The sequence below is a fragment of the Microtus pennsylvanicus genome, chromosome 5, assembly GCF_037038515.1.
Source record: "Microtus pennsylvanicus isolate mMicPen1 chromosome 5, mMicPen1.hap1, whole genome shotgun sequence".
Lineage (NCBI taxonomy): Eukaryota > Metazoa > Chordata > Mammalia > Rodentia > Cricetidae > Microtus > Microtus pennsylvanicus.
The window spans coordinates 107,402,641-107,424,414 of NC_134583.1; the positions used below are offsets into that span (position 1 = coordinate 107,402,641).

General features: G+C 44.7%; 1 protein-coding gene across 1 annotated transcript; it reads left to right on the forward strand.

Annotated features, from left to right (window-relative positions):
* The first annotated feature begins 9,916 nt into the window (after positions 1 to 9,916).
* Positions 9,917 to 21,251, forward strand: Kcnv2 (potassium voltage-gated channel modifier subfamily V member 2). Its single transcript, XM_075975057.1, has 2 exons — positions 9,917 to 11,323; positions 20,970 to 21,251. The coding sequence occupies exons 1-2, from the start codon at positions 9,917 to 9,919 to the stop codon at positions 21,249 to 21,251; spliced, it is 1,689 nt and encodes a 562-aa protein (XP_075831172.1).
* Positions 21,252 to 21,774: the final 523 nt, after the last annotated feature.

A 21,774-nucleotide genomic window follows, 5' to 3' on the forward strand; every position in this document is an offset into this window, starting at 1 on the left:
CTGAGTTATATCTCCAGCCCATAGCCCATTTTGAGGAGTTTCAAAGTACAATTTTTACACCTTCCTAGAGGCAAAAAACCCCTCATCATTGTCATGATACTCATATTTTATTAATACTTTATAGCAATCATGGTAAACATAAATAAGAGACTATCAGGCTACATATTAATAACATGCAAATAGTTGAGCATAAATAGGTGATACACACCTTTAATTCCAGCACTCAGAAGGCAGAGGCAGGCAGATCTCTGTGAGTTTGAGGCCAGCCTGGTCTACATACTTCCAGGACAGCAAGGACTATATAGAGAGAGCCTGTCTCAAAAAAAGAAGAAGAAAAAGAAGAAGCAGAAACAGAAGCAGCAGCAGCAGCAGCAGCAGCAGCAGCAGCAGCAGCAGCAGCAGAAGAAGAAGAAGAAGAAGAAGAAGAAGAAGAAGAAGAAGAAGAAGAAGAAGAAGAAGAAGAAGAGAGATAGAGACAAAGAGAAAGAAAAAAGACCATGTAAATGTAGGCATATACATAAAAATAATTGCCATTGAGCATACAGATGCAGTTATAAAATTTTGCATTAATCATCATCCCATATGTTAAATTACATACCTATAATAGATATATGAAATTATATATTTAGATTATATATACTCATTCATGCAACTGTATTGTATAAATATTGTTAAATTGTGAATATATAATTAGACATGAGTGTATACATATGTGTATTTATATCCACTTACATACACATATAGAAAGACAGGTTTTTGAATGAAGGCTTACCACTCTGTTAGTAAGTATTTAGTGTTAAGATCTGAGGTAGATGGGCTGAGGCACAGCTCCGTATGAAGCTTGGTTAGGGTAAGTGAGGCCTGGAATGAGTAAGTCCACAGACAGTATCAAGACAAAAACATTTTTGCATATTTCTCAATGGTTTAGATTTAAAGATCAATCCTATTTTTATTAACTAAAGCAATGAAATTTAAAAGATCAATTTCCCAGGTGGCGGAAGGGAGACCGCCTAGCACCGTGCAGCCCAGAGGTGACGGCTGTGGAAGAACAGCTACGTAGCATAGTATGTGGTGGGCAGGTGGGAAGGGTAGAAAAACACAGAATGGTGTGCGCACTGCAGAGAGTGGTGGAACTGGAGACGTGATGGGGGCAACGGGTGAGAGGGAGGGCTGAGATCGACTTGCTGCCGTTGCCTGGCAGAGTCAGCTGGATGGTATACAACAGCATCCAGCTTAAGCAAACATAGACTCAACCCCCTAATGTTACCTGGTTCTGAGCAACAGTGGAGGCCCAAGATGAGGAAAATTTCATTTCCTGGAATGGACTTCCTCAAAGGATCACTGTGGCCCACTAAGCCCCTGGAGGCCATGTTGGTGTTGGTGGTCCATGCTGCCGCCCTAGGCCACAGCGAAACCCGAGACCCTTGTGGACATGTGCAATCTGTGTCGCCACCTGAGGCCTTGGTGAGGTCCTTGGGCTTCGTTGTCATGGGAGCCACACTGATGAGAGCAGTCTGTGTAAACCACCTGAGGCCATGTTGAAGTCTGTGGCCCATGCAGTCATGGAGGGCCATGGTTGAGTCGGTAGCCCTGATACAGCCAAGGACTATATTGATCTACCACCAAAGCCCATGCGGATGTACTGTCCTAGACTGCTTCCAGAAGCCATGTTAATGTCCATGTGTACAGGAGAGCTGGCACTGCCCCTCATGGGAGAGCTAGCACCACCCCCACCCCTCACTCACAGCACCATGGTGCAGGCCATGGCATGGAGGGAGAGAGAACTGGCTTTGGCCACCATAACACTCTCCTTAGTTGATGACTTCTGGAGCAGAGGCAGATGGAGAAAGACTCATCCTCCCTTAGGGGGTGGACATTAGGAATCTGACCATGCTCCAGTGAATATATGAACAACACTATATATATATTTTTTTTCTTGAGGGTAGGGGTTACAGGGGAGTGGCTGAGCATGGAAAGATTGGGAAGTGAACCTATTCCATCACCCATGCTGGGCAGGTTTCCTCACAGGTACCTGGTGTATATAAACACAGGGGCACACACACACACACACACACACTAATAATATATAATTTTTTTGTGGGGAATGTGGAATGAGGGGTAGCAAGAAGACTCAGCAAGAGAAGTGCTTGCCAAGCTGACAACCTGAGTTCAGCTTCCAGAACCCACTGCGGAAGGAGAGAACCAATTCCAGAAGTTGTCCTATAACCAGCACATCATAGCATGAGTGTCCATGTTCTCTCTCTCTCTCTCTCTCTCTCTCTCTCTCTCTCTCTCTCTCTCTCTCTCTCGATCTCTCTCTCTCATACACACACACACACAAATAATATATGTTTTTAAAATAGGGGAAATGTATGTATATTTGGTATTAAGTAATGCACCTTTCTAAATTTTTAGAGTAATTTGGATATAATATAAGCACCTATTACAGTCATACAAGTAACTCCAAATTGATATTTATACAATTTAGATATCCAAAGTTGACGTGTCAGGGCCTAATACCACATCTAGAGTTCTAATCACATTATAAATATGAAACCCTATTGTCCAAGTTGCAACCAAAAGGGGGCAAAGGAAGATGCTGGTAAGGGCTTCCTTTCAAAATATCACCGTGAAGGATTCCTTGTCACTTTCGACTCTTTCCGTAGTCTCTCTCTTTTTTCTAGTAGCCTAGAACATGGACTTGATAATCTTGTGGTCAGAGGCAAAAGGCCATGGGCTCGCTTACAGTAAAGTAGAATGAACAGGCGTCCTTGGTGGCTGTCTCATCAGTGTCTCTCGCCCCAGACTGCTCATGATCTCATCATAGGATGGAAATGATGGCTGTCTACAGAAGCATTTTCCAGCTTTGTCTACCACACAGAGCCCTCAAGAATCAGTGCAATAAGGCTGCGTGGTGGCAGCACACACCTTTAATCTCAGCACTTGCAAGGCAGAAGAAGGTGGAGCTCCGTGACTTTGAGGCCTGCCTGGTGTACAGAACAAGTTCCAGGACAGCCAAGGCTACACAGAGAAACCCTGTCTCAAAAAACAAAAACAAAAACAAACAAACAAAAAACAAAAAAAAGAGTAACTGCAATTGCAATATTACAATAGCAGTTCTCTTTAAATCGATTTGACTCAGTCACGGTTTCAGTGGTCTAATGTTCTGTCGTAAACAGGCAGTAAAATAAACTTTTGCCAAGTTAATTTTAGAACAAATCAAAGGTAAAAATTTAAGAGCAAGGGAAGTTGTGACCTTTCTCGAAAGATCGATACATATTAGTCACCAGCCCTTTAGCAGGTCCCAGCCCAGGGCTGCATGCTCATACTTATTACGTCAACTGTAATCTTTTCTCTCTCGTGAGCCCTTTGTTGCTGATGCCCTAACTAGCTTTTGTTTCATCTCCTGTCCAGTAGCCTTTCCCATGGTTATCTGACATCAGCTGAACGCTCTGAGATGTAACTGCATCAACCCAAGAAAAATACAACCCTACATACATTTGTCTAAGCTCTTATTTTGATTTTTTTTAAGTGTGTGTCTCTCCCACACAGATATTTCATCAACTCGAAACCAGCCTTTCTGTTCTAATTCCATGAACAACCCTTTAAATAAAAAAGCATCTTTCCGAGCACTTCAGAGTAGAACAAACAAACCAACAAACAAACATTTATCAGCACCACACAATATTGCCATGACTGACCACTGATGACCCGCACCCCTCCCCCCAAAAAAATTCATTCTAGAGTTAAAGCTACAAAGGAAAGTTGCACAAAACAATTGAGACAAAATTAATCTTTTGTCCTCTTTTTCCCTCGGCTGTGTGTACTAATCCTTGAAAGGTTTTCAGGGAACCGTTTTATTCCAATGTTCTTCACATACCATCTGTTCCAGCACACTCCTTATAGTCTTCCTAGGTTTCACAGATGCCACTTTTTAACTCGGCAAATCTCCTTGGGAGCATCATCTGGCTCCCGTCACCCTACTCCAGGGAGCCCCTGTCACCACGGCAATGGCTGCGTCAGAACAGATGTTCCTCGTTCTCTTCCATATTTCCCTGCCTCAGTAGAATTTTGAATGCAAATTTTGAGATTGGGGGGGGGGACTCATAGGCAAAAACATTTTCTGCAACTCCTTTCTGTTCTTCTGAAGTCTAGGTCAGAAGGCACCTTTCTGTTCAGAGGTGAGGGCACCTACAGTGGTCAGAGATGGGGTGGAAAGCCAGAGAGAATTAGATGCAAACCAGAGTCCAATTATAAATGGTCAATTTGTTTCAAGGTCAACAGGGAGGGGCGGTTCTTCAATAGGGAATAAGTTATGGAGAAGAAAATCTATTTTTTAATGTATATGACACTTAGTCCTTGACTTCATGTGTAACAGCAAATGGTGGTCAGAACTATTCCATGAGGGCAATTAACTTAGATAACCAATCCCCATTATTTTAATGCTAGCCTCTGACATTTAAGTTTCCTGAAACACCGGTTCAGCATCCACACCATGTCCGTGTTCCATGAAGGTACAAGTTCTAAGTGGAAAACAAACTGTGAGACAGAATCAGGAAAGTTAGAGGGCAAGTCCACGAACCTAGAGTTAGAGAGGGGTCTAGAAAGATGTAAGTGCTAACTGATCTGTCTGTGGGGCCTGAAGCCCATCATTAGACCATGTGACATCTGAACCTCCTTGGCTATAACGTGAGCAGTGAGACTGGATGCTGTCAGGGTCACTGGGAGCAATGGGAGCCAAAGGAAAAATCCAGAAAAAGTGTTTGCAGTCCAGACTGAAGGTGGACCATCAATCTACTTTCATAATGTGTTAAACTCTTCCACAAGTCAGTCAGAAAATGACCCACAATTCAATGGGGGACAAAAAGAACAAAATACATGAACGGACAATTTTCAGAAAAAGAAATATGACAGCTCTAAATCACATAAATAAATGTTCAATCGTGTCCATAAAAAAATAAACAAAGAAAGAAACAGAAACAAATAAGTAAGTTTGCAATGGACTGCAGGCAGTGGCGAGATACACAACTGGTCAAAACCTCTCAGTAATGGAGCACTTGTCGAACGTTGTAAGGACCTGGGTTCAGTGGCCACCACCACAAAAGCAAAGTGACATCAGAACAAAAGCACACACATTACCATTTGTACACATAGAACATGCATTTCCAAAAGTGATCATAAAGTTCAACCATTGATGAAGGACTGTAATCTGGGAAAACTACGATAGAGGAAAATTTGGCACTATCAATCCAAGTTAAAGGTGTGTGGTTTTTGACTTAATAATTCCATCCCTAATAATGTATCCCTCATCGATCTCAAACATGTGGAAAGCAATAGACATACGAAGCTATTCGTGGCTCTCTTGTTGTTTGTTTCAAAGCAAGTAAACAGTTGTCTATCATCACGTCCTGTTTTCTAGTTTCCTCTCTGTTGCTGTGAAAGAGCACTTTGATTAACAGCAATGTGTAGGAGGAAAAGTTCTATTGGGCTCACACTTCCAGGCCACGGTCCATCACGGAGGGAAGTCAAGGCAGGAACCTGAAGGCAGGTCAGCTTGCTATTTCAAACGGCATTGCCTCTAATCAAGGATCTCACTTCATTGCCAATTAACTACAACAAGAATTATGGAGGATCCTGTTAGCTGGCTGGTTTCTAGGCTCATGCTTACCTTGCTGTGTTATGCAGCCCAAGGAATGGCACCACCCACAGTGGGCTGGGTCCTTCTACGGCAATCATAATCAAGACAATCCCCCACAGACACATCCAAAGGTCAACCTGATCTGAGGAATCCTCCATCTGGGACTCCCATCTCAGGGAGCTGTGCTGGGTTGACAGTTACAGCTAATTGTGATACCCCCACTTAGTGGAGAGTTTCAAAATGGAATAATTATATTAATGTATTGAAACATCTTTAAGATGTATGTTTACCTGGAAAAACAGCAGTGTATTACGTCCTCAGATTTGTGTTAATGGTGAGCTGATAATAGGATGAAGATGAGCAGATTTTTAAAAATTGTATGTTCAAGGGCTGGAGAGATGGCTCAGAGGTTAAGAGCATTGCCTGCTCTTCCAAAGGTCCTGAGTTCAATTCCCAGCAACCACATGGTGGGTCACAACCATCTGTAATGGGGTCTGGTGCCCTCTTCTGGCCTGCTGGCATACACACAGACAGAATATTGTATACATGATAAATAAATAAATATTAAAAAAAAATAAAAATTGTATGTTCAAAACAGAAACAGTTTTTGCTTCCTTGGTGGTAACCTGACAGCTGGAGGTTGTGGTGGAAGAATGGACTAATTCTACTCTGATGACCTTTGTATCTCCTGAAGTTTTAATAGAATATGTATTAGCTAATCAAAATAAATTGAATTTCAAAGTCAAATCTGGGTGTACCTCACCTGTTCCCCTGTTCGTTTGTCAACATCCTAGCAGATGTGCATCGTCAACAAAAAGTGATGAGCTCCTTCGGGGGCGCCCTTCCGTCCTGCCCATGCTCCCATCCTCAACACCTGAAGTGTTCTGAAAGATGACGAAAACCCTGTCCCTGGAAAGAAGCCTGGCACATTTGAACAAGGTCCTACACACTTCTTTCATTCCATCGTGGGGTTCTCCCTTGAAACCTGTCCTTAGCTTTTGAAGCATCAGTGCTCGGCCTGTGGGTCATGACCCATGGTGGGGGGGGGGGGGGGTCAAATGATGCTTTCACAGAGGTCACCTAAAAATATCACATCAAAAACCACAGATGTTTATATTATGAATCAGAACTGTAGCAAAAACAGTTATGAATCAGCAACAAAATAATTTTGTGGTTTGGAGTCACCACAACATGAGGAACTGTATTAAAGGGTTGCAGCATCAGGAAGGCCGAGAACCACTGCGTTAAGGGAAAGACAAAAAGAAATAGAGAGGGTGAAATGGTGCTACAGACCTGACTCTGATGCAGAGCTGTTGAGGAGAAGCACATGGAGAAACTCGACTGTGTGAGTGGAAGGGAGGAAGTTGCCTGAGACCCTACAGGTTCTACGACCCCACACGGTCATGACCAGCAGGTCATACCAATACTGCACCAGTACATCTTGCTTGGCAAGTTGGTGTAGTATGCAGGGTTTTTGGTTGGGTGTGAGCCCTGCTCCACAGGGAGGAATTTCACACCTTGTACTATAATCCTGGTCAAAAGCCCATGTCTGAAAAAGGTCATTGGCCCTGGAGTAGAGTCTACTATTGTTATTTTAGCTAAACGGTCATGTGGTTAAATTGCCTTCCAAATATTTATGCTTCTACCTCTAGACCTGGGATGCTCTCAGCCTTGATCAGAGAAGCTTTTGAAGGGGATCACAGCCAATGGCAAGAGAAGACACAAAACTGCTCCGAGCGCTGGAAGAAGAGAGTGGGCGCCCGGCTCTAAATGGGACAGCTATATTAATGCCGCCACCACCACGGCTCAGGGAAGATCTTGGAAAAAAGGGCAGAAAGAATGTAAAATTGGAAGGCTGAGGAGGAATGCTGTGAGATGCTGGCTTCTGGACCTGGAATGGCTGTCACAATCATGAACTCACAACAGCTGTGGTTGCTTTACACAATCCCCAGAAGATCAAGCTGGACACAACTTTAGCCTTGATTGACTAGACAATCTCTAGTTCCACCTCTTACAGAGGAGTTCTTGGCAGTGGTAGCTGCCGTGGGAGGGAGAATCATTCTTTTTAGAGGATATACCTACTGAGGTACTTCCCATGAGCCATTGGATTGCCCCTCCCCAAGCACACAAAGACAACACTTACAGTACTTTGTGGGTGTGGTGGTTTTAGTAAGAAATATCCACCATAGGCTCATGTACCTGAACATCTGCTCAGCAGCTGGTGGCACTGTTTGGGGAGATTTAGGAGGTACAGCCTTGTTGGGAGAAAATGCTTGCAGGAGGATGCCGCCTTTGAAAGTACATAGCCCCCTCTTCCTGACAGTTTCTGTACTTACAGAATTGAAGAAGTGATCTTCCAGCTTTCTCCTCTGCCCTCCTATGCCCCTGCCCCTCCTCCTATTTATTATGTAATCTTCCTCTGGAACCATAAGCCCAGATAAATGTTTCTTCTATAAGGTGCCTTGGTCATGGTAGTTCATCACAGCAATGGGAAAATAACTAATACAGTAAATAATAATAATATAAAAGATGAAGCTGGAAGGGGTCATATGGGGGGCAAAGAGAGGGGAGATGGGGGTGGATATGATCATATTCCACTGCATACTTCTTTGCAATTTTCAAAAATAAGGGAAGAAATGCAACGGTGGCACAAAGCTGGTGGGAAGAACGAACCAATACTTGATTCAAATTAAGGCCCACTCCATGAAATGGAACCCATGCCCAGAACTGCTTGTGTGACTAAGAACTTGAGACTTAATAGGCCAGGGACCTGGGAGAAAACCAAATACTACTGTTTTGCTAAAAGAATGTAGCCAAAAAAAAAAAAAAAGACTCCCAACAACATTCTACTGTGCTCATACATTGGTGCCTGGCTCAGCCATCATCAGAAGCTTCCTCCTGCAGCAAATGGGAACAAATACAGAGACCCACAGCCAGGCAGTGTGCAGAATGAGAGACCTTGGAACACTCAGCCCTAAAGTGGCTGACTCCATCAGATCTCTCTCCTCAGGCTCAGGGAACTCACAGAAGAGGGGGTAGAAAGACAGTAAGAACCAGAAGGGATGGAGGACACCAAGGAATCAAAATCTTCTGGACAAATAAGAACTAAAGAGCACATAAAAACTAACAGAGACTGAGGCAGCATGCACAGAGCCCGCACGGGTCTGTACCAGATGGGGTCCTAAAGCAAAGGAGACGTGGGAACATGTCCTCATCCGTAACCTAGAAGCTCTCCCCAGTTGATAGCCACTTGAAAATGGAAGCTTTCTCTAAGGGAGACTCATTGGGGAAATAAACCACTCCTAGGAGTAGGTTCCATGCCCAGTAGACTGCTAACACTAAACTGTATCCGTGGCATCTTTGAGGTTCTGTATCTCATAATACTAAACAATGCTTTTTTTTGGTATCTTACAGGTCTTTTGCATATCTATTATGGCTTCCGGTTTTGTGTTTTTATGGGATGCCTGTGTGTGTGAATGTGTGTGTTTCTGGATCTTTTCCTTTGGCTCTTTTTCTTGTTTTTCAATTTTGTCATATTCTGATTTGTTTTTTATTTATTTTATCATCATCCCTTAGACGCCTGTTTACTTTCTAAGGAGAGACAGAAAGGGTGTGCATGTGGATGGGAGGGGAGGTGGGGAAGAACTAGAAGGAGTAGGGAGAGGGGAGGGGAAACCACCAGACTACACTGTGTGGAAAAAAAAATCTATTTTCAATAAAAGGAAAAGATTCCTAGAAAATCTAAACAAAGGGTCATAAACTGGCTAGTCACAAAGTCAGCTTTCTGCTGTAGATTCTGCTCACAGTGGGTGTTCTGAGGGCAGAGGCTTCAAGCTCAAGCTTTAAGGATGAAGAAAGGGGCAGCCATATTCTCCAGCTAATTCAGTTGGTTTTACCTCACTCAGCACACATACCCTAAGCACTTCCCCAGGGCAAAGCTGACCGACATTTTTATTAGCAATAATCTCTGCCTTCTTCTAATTATCTGGAGATTTAACACCACATAATCACCCTCCACGTCAGAGGGGGGGAGGAGAACTGGCTAAGAGGCCCCAAATCCCTCCTAACACCAGCTTCTTCCCTATCAGCAAGATTAGAGCACTCAAGTCTCTGCCCGCTAGTGTTCGGTTCTGGCAGCCTAGCCTGGGCTTTTTCAGTTTTGAGGGCAATGCCTGGGGCTCCAGGTACGCTGATCTCTCTGCCCGTCCACCGGCAGTGAGCAGACCAAGGGCCCTAGACAGACAGGAGAGACAGGCAAGAGGTCCGACTCCCACAGCCATGCTTAAACCGAACAACGAGAGGAGACTGTCCTTGAGGTACAATCCTTGGAGTATTCCAGAGACCGAGGAGGTGCCCAACACCAGGAGCAACCAACACCGCAGAAGCCTCTGCTCCATCGGAGCCCGTTCTGGCTCTCAGGCCAGCATCTCAACACAGTGGACTGTGGGCAACTACAATTACTACATTGAGGAAGATGAGGACGGAGGGGAGGAGGGAGAGTATTGGAAGGATGACCTTGCCGAGGAAAACCAGTCTCCGGAGTGCCCCACGGCCCTGCTGGATGACCATGCTGACACTCCGGTCCAGTTGTCCACGCTGAAAGTGAACGTGGGCGGCCACAGCTACCAGCTGGAATGCTGCGAGCTAGCCAACTACCCCAAAACGCGTCTGGGCCGCCTGGCCACCTCCACCAGCCGCAGCCGGCAGCTGGGCCTGTGCGACGATTACGAGGCACAGACAGACGAGTACTTCTTTGACCGCGACCCTGCAGTCTTCCAGCTCATCTATAACTTCTACTTATCAGGGGTGCTGCTGGTGCGAGATGAGCTGTGTCCCCGCAATTTCCTGGAGGAGCTGGGCTACTGGGGCGTGAGGCTCAAGTACACACCACGCTGTTGTCGCATCTGCTTCGAGGAGCGGAGGGACGAACTGAGCGAGCAGCTTAAGATCCAGCGGGAGCTGCGTGCACAGGCGCAGGCCGAGGAGGCGGAGGAGCTTTTCAGGGACATGCGCTTCTATGGGCCGCAGCGTCAGCGCCTCTGGAACCTCATGGAGAAGCCCTTTTCCTCGGTGGCCGCCAAGGTCATGGGGGTGGCCTCCAACCTCTTCGTGCTCATCTCCGTGGTGGCCCTGGCACTCAACACAGTGGAGGAGATGCAGCACGAAGCTGAGCAGGGCACAGGTGGTGGGGACCCGAGGCCCATTCTGGAGCACGTGGAGATGCTGTGTGTGGCCTTCTTCACTCTGGAGTTTCTACTGCGCCTCGCCTCGACCCCCAACCTGCGACGCTTCGCACGCAGCGCCCTCAACCTGGTGGACCTGGTGGCCATTATGCCTTTCTACCTGCAGCTGCTGCTCGAGTGCTTCACGAGCGAGGACCAGAGGGATGGCAAGGGTTCCCCGCGGGAACATGACCTGGAGACTGTGGGGCGCGTGGGGAAGGTGGGCCAGGTGCTGCGCCTCATGCGGCTCATGCGCATCTTCCGCATCCTCAAGCTGGCACGCCACTCCACCGGGCTGCGTGCCTTTGGCTTCACACTACGCCAATGCTACCAGCAGGTGGGCTGCCTGATGCTCTTTATCACAATGGGCATCTTCTCCTTCTCGGCAGCTGTCTACTCTGTAGAGCATGATGTGCCTGGCACCAACTTCACCAGCATCCTCCAGGCCTGGTGGTGGGCCGCGGTGAGTAGCACGGTGCTTGGGCTTCTTCATCCTTTCACCCCAGAACGACACACTCTGCCCCTCCCTTTCTTTAGTCATCAGCCTTGGCAGGCACGTCTCTTGATCTTTCTTGGTCTCGCTGAAGGATAGTGCACCTCTGAACCTCACGGTTGACTCCAACAAAACCTGAATAGATGTTATAAAGTTGGAACGACGTCAAGATTGTTGCTTAATAACTGAATTTTACACGGTCCTGCGAATTTTCAAATCTAGATTTGATCTTAAAATCTTTGACAGGAGCTGGCTAGGTGTTGCATGAATCCTGTAATCCCTGCACTTGGAAGGTACAGCGAGGAAGATCAGGAATTCAAGGCTAGCTTGGCCAGATAACCCACATGTGAGTTAAAGGCCAGCTCGGGTTACTTGAGAGCGCCCCCCCCCATCACAAAAAAAAAATAAATAAAAACAAAAGAGAATGAACAACAACAACAAATACAAAACCTAGGAAAAAAATCTTTGGTAGACAAAACTTAAGAAAACTTAAAAATGATTCATGTTTCGTGGCTGCAATATGATTCATCACTGCCCAGCCACCACTTGTGGGACGCTTAGTGTCCTAAGTGATTTATAAAGCTGATTTTACTTAAACATCACAAAGAAATAGTTGTTGTCACCATTTCTTTTTAAGAGGACAAGTAAGCCGGGCGATGGTAGCGCACGCCTTTAATCCCAGCACTCGGGAGAGGCAGGCGGATCCTGTGAGTTCGAGACCAGCCTGGTCTACAGAGCTAGTTCCAGGACAGGCTCCAAAGCCACAGAGAAACCCTGTCTCGAAAAACAAAACAAAAAAAAAATTAAGAGGACAAGTAAGAAGTAGCTTCAATTGTTGAAGGACACTATAGATAGTTACGGGGTGGGGGAGGTGGGGTAAGAGTTGGCTGAGCAATGTTGCTCCTGAGAACTTACTGCCTCTTGTTCTAGCTAAGTCTGAGTGTGGACAGATGCATCTAAAATTGGAAGGCCTTCTTACTACAGCACGGTTCTTTCAGGATAGAGTGTGATTGTCCCCTTTTGTAACCAGAGGCACTGGGGGCCAGAGAGTGTGGGTGTAGGCACAACAGCAGCTGGAGGTGGCAGATGCAGGGATAAAATAGAAGTCTGTGCTACTCCAACTTCCATGCCTTTTCCTTGCTCTGCCACCGCGCTTGCAAGCTTTTGGTCATTGTCACACCTTGCCTCATGACAGTTAATATACTTATTATTCTTATCATTATCTTGACTACTGACTCTTGATAGTAATTCATGCCATTTATTTAAAATGTCTCTTTGTAGTATACTAAATAAACCCCTGAAAGATGCTAACCAACTCACCTCAGACCAGTGAGTCAGCATGCTGGAATGGGAAAGAACTGAACAGCTTCTTTATTTCTCTTCTTTAAAGTAGATGGCAATGCTTTTAGAGACATTAAGCAAGTATTAAAAGAGCGGATATTACAACATTAACATTGACGACGTACAAAATTCTGAGATAAAACCAATCCCAGAGCACTGTAGCAGGAAGGGAAACTCAGAAGGGGCCAGCCTCCACTACTCCAACAATTAGCCGTGATCCTGGGTAATTGAGATTTCGTCCCATTGCTTGCTTCCCTCAGTCCCACATCTCTAGGAGAGGAAGTTAGACTTGAAGTTCCCCACAGCTCCCTGAGTCTTCCTTCCCTTCCAAGCTACAAGTAAGCTGACATTCCTCAGAAACAGGTGCTGTTGGGCTCTGCTGAACAAGCTTGTCAAAGGCTGCTGCTCTGATCCTATTCCGACGAAAGGTCATCTCCATAGTAGATAAACCATGTGTACAGATGGAGTTCTTGCCGGATGATTTGTCCCCAGCAAGTGACATTTACTTTGGAGGTGGCTAATGTGGGAGTACAAACAGCAAACCCACGTGTTGACAATATAATACAATGGTTTTTAAAAATGTATTTCTTTTATTTTGGTTTGTCTGTATGAGGGTGTTGGATTCCTTGGAACTAGAGTTACAGAGAGTTGTGAGCTGTCACTCTGTGATACATGTGGGTGCTCGGAACTGAATCCGGGTCTTTTAGAAGAGCAGTCAGTGCTCTTAACCACTGAGCCATCTCTCCAGTCCCCTAATACAAATGTTTAAAGCCAAATCTTCATTCATCCAAAGATCTTGAAAGGCAATGGTCTACAGGCAACAGACCTACGGGGCTTTCAACTCATTTTAACCCACAATATTTGTTTTACACCAACTAATATAAATACTTTTATTAAACCTATTAATACTGAATTTTTACCTTTAAAACATTTCTGATATTAATGTTTACTGATAACTTAATTTCCTGTGCTGATTAATGCAAAGGGAAGACTTTTGTCTTTTGCTAATGAATTCATTTTATCCAGAATCAGTGATAAGTTTTATAACAAAAGTTAAACCACCATTCAGGTTTTTAATCTGTGAAAAATTTACCTGTTGTTTTGAGCAATGTGAAGGGTTTAGAGTGTAAAGCCCTTATCTTTATCAAACATGGTTTTTACAAATCAAATCTCATATATTCTGACCTCCCTATTCACCAAAATTACTGCATACCTATGACCTTTATCCTGTTTCCTCTAAGATTTATACAGGACAAATCATTATGAAGTACACAAGTGACTGCTAACTTGTATTTTCTCCCTGGGCAAACCTAAGAACCCAGTGAGAAAAATTTCCTCGATTATTCTAGGACTATGGCGTTCCTCAGAACTGACGCTATAAACCCAGCCCTTTTTGGTACTTTGATTATCTTGCATGTTATGTACTTGGGCATTTTATTATCAGAGCAAGGAGGAAAGGACACCGTGAAATGATAGTTACAAAGTGTCTTGGTTCTTATATGTAGTTGTAAAGAGGGAGGATGTAAAATAACCAGCAAAAGTCCACCTTCTTCCCTGAGGAATTTGCACTGTGTTAGATCACACTCTACCCACTAAGAAAGTGGGTATACTTTCTCCTAAAAACTTGAATAAAACCCCCAAATACATATACATTTCTTTGTTTATAAATGATGTAGAAGCTACAAGCTACCTATTGCCATAGCAATGGCATATCACAATCCATGCCAACACTCGGTGACTTAAAGTATCAAACATTCATTTGCTGCATGAATATAAAAACAAGCAACTTCATCTGGGTGTGGTAGTACATGCTTTTATTTATTTATTTATTTTTAAAATTTATTTATTAATTAAAGATTTCTGTCTCTTCCCCACCACCACTTCCCATTTCCCTCCCCCTCCCCCAATCAATTCCCCCTCCCTCGTTAGCCCAAAGAGCAATCAGGGTTCCCTGCCCTGTGGGAAGTCCAAGGACCACCCACCTCCGTCCAGGTCTAGTAAGGTGGGCATCCAAACTGCCTAGGCTCCCACAAAGCCAGTATGTGCAGTAGGATAAAAAACCCTTTAATCCTAGCATTTAGGAAGCAAAGCCAGGCAGCTCTCTGTGAGACTGAAGCCATAACAAGTTCAAGTCTGCCAGGACTGCTGAGTGAGGACTTGTCCAAACAAACAAACAAACAAACAAACAACAAAGAAAGGCCTGTGAGCACCTAGTCTGGTCTGTTGAAACTAGACGTTTCTTTTCATCTGGTGACACTGTCCTCATGTCTGTTGGTCTAGCTGGATTAAAGACGGTATGAAGATATAAAGGGGAAAATGACTATGTGTCCCTCAGGTTCTACAGACCTGTCTCTATGGCTGTCTCTGTGGCAAAGGTCAGGAGAGAGAGAGTCCAAACCTAACTATGCAAGCATTGTATCATACCACTTCCTTTTATATTTGCTCAGCTTGTTGGGTTGTAGCTATCAGCTCAACCCAAAGTCACAAGACCATACTCAAGCAAGTTGGGCCACGGCAGGTCAGCCAAGGAAAAGAAAACTTTGTGAGACTTATAAAAAAGAAATACCTTGATGGCAGGGAGGTACAGTAAGTTATGCCTAATAATACAATCATTCTACTGTAATAATATATTACTGCTTGAATATATTATACCCATACACTCACACACTGAAATGTCAAGATGAAGTAAAAAGAAACATGATAGATTTTTTTCTTTGCCTTTTCCCCCCATTTAGCACAGGTCTCACAGTATAACTCTGGCCAACTTGGAACTCACTTGGACCACAGTGACCTTGAACTCACAGAGATCACTGCCTCTGCCTCCCAAATGCTAGGATTAAAAGCGTGTGCTCTCACACCTGACTATGATTGATGACTCTTGTGCTACTCCAGAGCCGTATTCTTTGTACCTCACCTTAGACAGAGTCTCCAACTCATTCTCTCTCCCATGTATTGTTTGTTCCTTACCAGAACTTAGAGAACAACTCCTAAGTTGCTCTGCTTCTAATATCTTCTCTCTCTCTCTCAAATGCCAAGAACCTTTCAACCCTCTGTAGTTCAAGTCAGGGTTTTAAAAGGAATAAGTCACTTCTGTGGTTGTGAAGAATTCTCGCTATTGTGCAGCCCTTATATCTGCAAGAACAAATCCCTCGTGTAGCCTTACATCTGCAATTGCTCAGGTATGCGAGCTAGACCCTTCTCAACTGCCAGATGCTGGTTATTTGTGAGCACTGATGTAATAAGAATCACATGTAACATACTAGCCTGTAGGAAATCTGAAATAAGTAGACGCTAACACATCTATCTAGCCGATAGTCTTTATCACATGGAAGCAATAACCTTTGGTTCCAGATCCATTTTCGGAGAAATTAAAACAGGAGTGATCCCTTCGCTACCAGGGGAAAGAAAAATTGTGAGACATACAGAGGGGCAAGCTTCTGAGTGTGTAGATCAGCAGGCCATGCCTGGAGCAGCGCCAGCCATGGGGGGGGGGGGGTTCAGGATTACCCAAGTGGTAAATACATCCTATGGGCCAACAGCCGTAACTCTATGATGAAGCTATCACCATCAGCGTTCTGAGTGGGTTTGTTTTCAAGTAAGAAAGACCAACTGGACTGTCAACGGACCATTTCCTTTGGACTCTTCCAAAGGAAGAGTTTAGAAAAACTAAAGTTGTAGGAGTCAAAAAGGAAACTTCAACATAAACTCATCACTTCTAAGACTCTCCCAAAGGAAACTGGCCTTCGAGGGGCACCAGGCAGCTGTGTTCCCAAAGCTGGCTCCCTCTGAGCTTTCCTAAATGATAGTATCGTTTCCTTGAAAATAGTTGGGCTTTATAAGGCCACTGAAATTTATTTTAATTGATCACTTGAAAATGGCACATTTGTGAAATGAGTTAGGTTACAGTCAGGAAAATGGAAATCAAGGTGAGGGTCTGCTCTGAGGGAGAAGATGCATAGTTACTAGGAGGGTAAAAGAGAAAAAACTAGCAAACGGAGAGAATAATTATTGGTCTTCGCACAGGAAGAACAGATGGGAGATGGTAGTGTTGCCAGACTTGGGCCTACAGAGGTGGCCCATGTGCAGCCAGTGCACAGATTTATAAGATGGCGCCACGAGGCTGATGCTGGGAGGACTGGGAGCATCAACTATCTGAACCGTGTGATGATGGTGGTGATCAGGTCAATGACAGAGACCCTCCTCTCTCCTTCCTACTTCCCAGTCTCCCAAACATGCTTCTGCTCTGAAAAACAGCCAGTAAGGGAAACTGGAAAATGTAGGCTGGAGAATCCTAGTTGCAGAATTAAAGAAAAGGGTACTGGGCTTGGGACTGAACTGGACTGCCCGTAACTGGCACAGAAAGTGCTGAGGTTGTAGCTTGTCCAGAAAGTTACAATGAGGCATCAACTCAAAGACACTGGGTTTTTTAAATTGATTTTATATTTTATCTTAGGGGCTCCTGTTTTGGGAGTGGGCCCCTTTTATGTCTTTAAGTATGTTCTTCCTCTTGTTCAAGATGACTTCAGTGGGACATGACTGACTATCAAAGGGATGAAGAGGCGTTAAGCAAGCTGAAGATGCTAGACCATGTTCATTGTCCGCCTTTGTGTGCACAGATTGCTAAAACCCACCCACCCCCAACTTGTATCTGTGATTTTGCCTTAGCTTAGGCCAATCTCCTCCTTTCTGTACCACTTATACTCATGTTAAAAATGTAATATACCATAACATCCAAATGAGAGTTCTTGTTCACAGTGTTAATCTCATTCTTACTTCAAAATACTTTAAGGAATTGCCCTTAGAATGATTGCATTCAGTATTTGAGGTAGGCAATTGACACCAAGATTATCAGGATAGGTACAGTGACTTGTACCCATCTGAATTGTTTCTTTAGATTATATTCCTAAAAGAGAAATATTTGTTGCAACAGTAGCAAGGATAAATAGCCTTTGAAGGGCAATATATACTGTTGAGTATAGCTTTAAGACGAAAAACCTGCCTTTACTGGTTCTACTTCTTTGGGAAAACCTGAAGGGGCACTAATTATTTTCTAAATTAGCTGTATTTCCTGGAATTGTACTTCCTCGATGCATGAACTACTGGATGCCAAGACATTTCATCTATGCCCCATTCTTCATGAGGGAAACAAACCTTGCTTCTTGAAGGAGAAATCTAAGGGTGATATTCCTGACACTCGTCTGAACAGTGGTTGGCAGGTTAGGATTAGCTGGTCAGCAAGGGAGCAGTCACGCACGATAACGCTCTCAGTCTTGAAACCCCAAACTAGGAGAAATCTGTGAGCTTTCAGCAGCATGGTCAGCTTCCAGTTTAAGACTGGTTAAACAGCCAGTTTTGCCAGGGTTTTAGAGGAAGTGCAGACACTTTGGTCACATTTCCAAACTCATCTCCTGCTACTGGACGAACTTACTCTGGAAGGTCATTTGCTCAGTCTGGGGCCTTCCGTCTATGGAGATGTGGTTGATCCTATGTAATCTATAGAAACTTCCCTAATCCAAAAAATCCTAAATCCTACCCCAGAAGCAAGGGACAAGAACAAGGTGGCAAACTGGGCATAATGACGAACACTTTTCCAGATTTTGGAAGACAGCAGCAGGCAAATCTCTGTGAGTTCTAAGTCAGCCTGCTCCACATAGTGAGTTCCAGAATAGCCAGAGCTACTATAGACTCTGTCTCAAAAATAAATAAATAAAAGAACAAACTTACATACTGAATAAAATTATCCACAAAACAGGCAGCAAAACAACTCTACGTTTTGAACATATTCTTGGGGACCAGAATTCTTCTCCAGCAGGAGAAGTCTCTTCTCTGAAACTGGGATCCAAGACACTCAAGATTTCTCAGACCTGATTATGCATATCAGGTTTTCTTGTTTAAGGCAAAGCAATTTGCTTTTGACTCTTCACTCGAATTTCAGCCAAAAAATAAAAATGATGTAATTATAAACGAAAAAAGAAGAAATAAAATGAAAAGGCCTTAATAATTTATGGGAAACAAAACTTAAAGAAAGTAAGGTTGGGGTGAAGCTGAGCAAGTATGGGAATGAATCAAAAGCTTAATAGCAGCACACTGTCTTAACCACTTCCTTTCCTCTGGGTCTCCCCAGCCCTTTCCCCGACTGTTGGACCCTCGTGTGTCCGCCTAACTGCAGGACCCTCTCCTCTGGAGCTGTGACGTGTTCTAAAACTATCCCTTCCTGCCATCACTTGTCTCAATAACCAAACTCTCTTAAGTGGCCACCTTAACAAAAATAATTCATCCTGGGGTGTAAGTGATGGTGTTAGTGGTAAATGGGGAGTGTGGCAAGGCTCGCACACTGGAGTGAGGCCTGACTGTGGTATGGCCGAGAACAAGACCTAAGTGCAGACACCCGGGCAGATGTGGAGACTAACTGACGTGTGACTTGCCTCTGCTGCTCCTTATGTTTTCATCCAGAGTGTAGGGAGAGAACATTCCCTACTAAAGCCACAGGGAGGTTGCCCTGAAATCTCCCTCTCCCAGCATTTAGCCAAAGTTCGGATGAGACTGTTTCTACAGCTTGTGGGTCTATCGGACACAAAAGGGGTCAAGTTCCTGGTGGGGAGTAGGCTCCATAAGTGTTTGTGTTTGCTTCCATTCAGCTGGGGCTCGCTTTAAGACAGTCCCTCAGGTCACCTCCGGCATGTTCATCCACAGCCAGTGGGTAGGACCTTCAATTCCTATTGCAATCATGCAAAGTAGGTGCTATTATCTCCATATGCCAAAAGTAGAAACTGAGGGCAGAGAGAAGTTAGCTGCTTTGCCCAAAACTCACACAACTGTGAAGTGGGTTCAGACCCAGGAAGTCAAGTGTGCTTTTATTTTTTTTGTAACTGTATTTACGTCATCCTGCCTCGGTCATGAGTGCCTGTGTTCTTTCGCCACAGGAAAGGCAGTTCTCTAGACGGAGCTGAAGCAGTGAGCCTTGGGGCCTGCCCCTCCTTGGAGACACACCTGTCCCTTTCTGTGGGCTGATGAGTCTATGGCTCTTATCAGTGCCACCAGCTTTGCCCAGCTGGCTCACTTCTCCATTTCATTCCAATCAATCAACCACATCTGAAAGTTCAAACTAACCCTTGCGTCATGGGCACAAGAGTGCTTACATTCCTGAGCCAGAGGCCATCTCAGTGTGGCGAGGGAGTGACTTTGTATAATGACTGCCATCTATTGGAAGATCAGGACAGCCATCACATAGATCCATGGAGCAACAAGCAGCCCTGGAATTGGCAATAGGACGTTCCCACTACTATAAGCCACAGCCCTGCTCCAGAGGCTCCTGGTGACTTAGTCTGGGGACCAAATGAAGCACGTGAGGCACGAACATGGTCTCCAGGGGGCTTCCCCCCCGGGGTTTTCTCTGCCTACACTAAGTGATAAGTAGTCCCATGGGAATCTGCATTTGAAACAGGAAGCTTGTTAACCTAAATAAATCTCTAATTAGTAGGACTTAAAACAGTGTGACAGAATGATGAAAGAACTTTCAGGAAGGGTGACATATTTCTGTTCTGTGAGGTCTTCTGAAGGTCCCTTCGCAAAGTAATGAGTGTTTCTCTAGATGAAGGCAATTAAATCGTCTCCATTAAAAATGAAAACAAAAACAAAAAACAATTGAACTGCACAGCAGCTCTGAGCAACGTTGTAATTGTCTCCTTTGAAAGAGGAGGGGAGCACAGTGAAGCCGTTCATTGCCCTGGGTGCCTGTTTGATACGTAGTTTTATGTGTGTGTATGTGTATGTTTTATATGCAGTTTAACACTCCATCGGTGCTAGATGTCTGAGAGATGGTCCCGGCGTCTGAGTGTAAGTCCCAAGATCAACCAGCTGGGAAGGGTCGGTCCGAACTTGAACACTGTTCTGATTGCTTCTAAGCTCATGATGAAGGTGGATCCAGGGAATCTCCCTGTCCCAACACAGTTGTGGAAGAGGTGTGGAAACAAAGACAATAACTGAACACCTCCTATGGCAGGAATTCAACATGTATTACATAAAGCTTGTCCCTACAGCTCTTTAAGGCGGATCATATTTCCCCGTGCTGCTTATAAAAACAGCGGTGAGCCGTGGTCAGGATTTAAACCGGCTTTTGGGCCCCACAGCTTGCATTCTTTCCATGGCACAATCTTGCTGGCAACTCCGAAAGCTGGCTCCCTGGGAACTCTGAACAGTCCCCTTGGGCACACACAGGGGGACAGGGCTCTTTACTACAGGGCTAACCATTCCATCCTGCTTTCCCTTTTCACAGGTAAGCATTTCCACGGTGGGCTATGGAGACATGTACCCAGAGACCCACCTGGGCAGACTTTTTGCCTTCCTCTGCATCGCGTTCGGGATTATTCTCAATGGGATGCCCATTTCCATCCTCTACAACAAGTTCTCCGATTACTACAGCAAGCTCAAAGCCTACGAGTACACGGCCATCCGCCGGGAGCGGGGAAAGGTGAACTTTGTGCAGAGAGCCAGGAAGAAGATGGCGGAATGTTTATCGGGAAGCAACACACAGCCCACCACAAGGCAAGAGAACTAGGGCTTCATTAGGACGCAAGGCTGCTAGAACCCAAGAACTTCCAAGCGTCATTGCTTCTTTTAAAATTATGGTCCCCTCTGGCAGCAAAGGGACACGTGAAGCCTGCACACAAAAAGAGCGTTCAGTTCAAAGTTCTGCCTCTAGGAATGCTCATTTGGACCCAAACTCAAAATGCCTCACATTGCTCTTAACTGGATAGTGTTTATGTATGACGTCGGTGCTGGAAATGGCTCCAATGTCTTAGATGTCTCTTTCAGCTTCTCATGGCATCTAGCTCAGTATGTATTTTTAGACTTGAACTGACTGGAGATGAATTTTCCTAGTTCAAAGAAGGAGGAGGGGCTCTTAATTATCCACAGAATGGAGTATTACAGAGGGAACTGTATGAGCTTTGGAGTCAGACCAACCTCTAAGTCAGAATCCCAGCTCTACCAGCTCGGAGATTTGTGGGAACTCACTCCGATCCTCTGAGCCTCAGTCTCTCCAACTGTGAGACGTACAAAGTCATGCCTACTTCTTAATG

What these genes read in the sequence shown, in the direction of transcription:
- Kcnv2 (XM_075975057.1), top strand. Translation starts at nt 9,917, where the DNA reads ATGCTTAAACCGAACAACGAGAGGAGACTGTCCTTGAGGTACAATCCT. An exon ending in AGGCCTGGTGGTGGGCCGCG is followed by an intron (nt 11,324 to 20,969) that starts GTGAGTAGCACG and finishes CCCTTTTCACAG; the next exon opens with GTAAGCATTTCCACGGTGGG.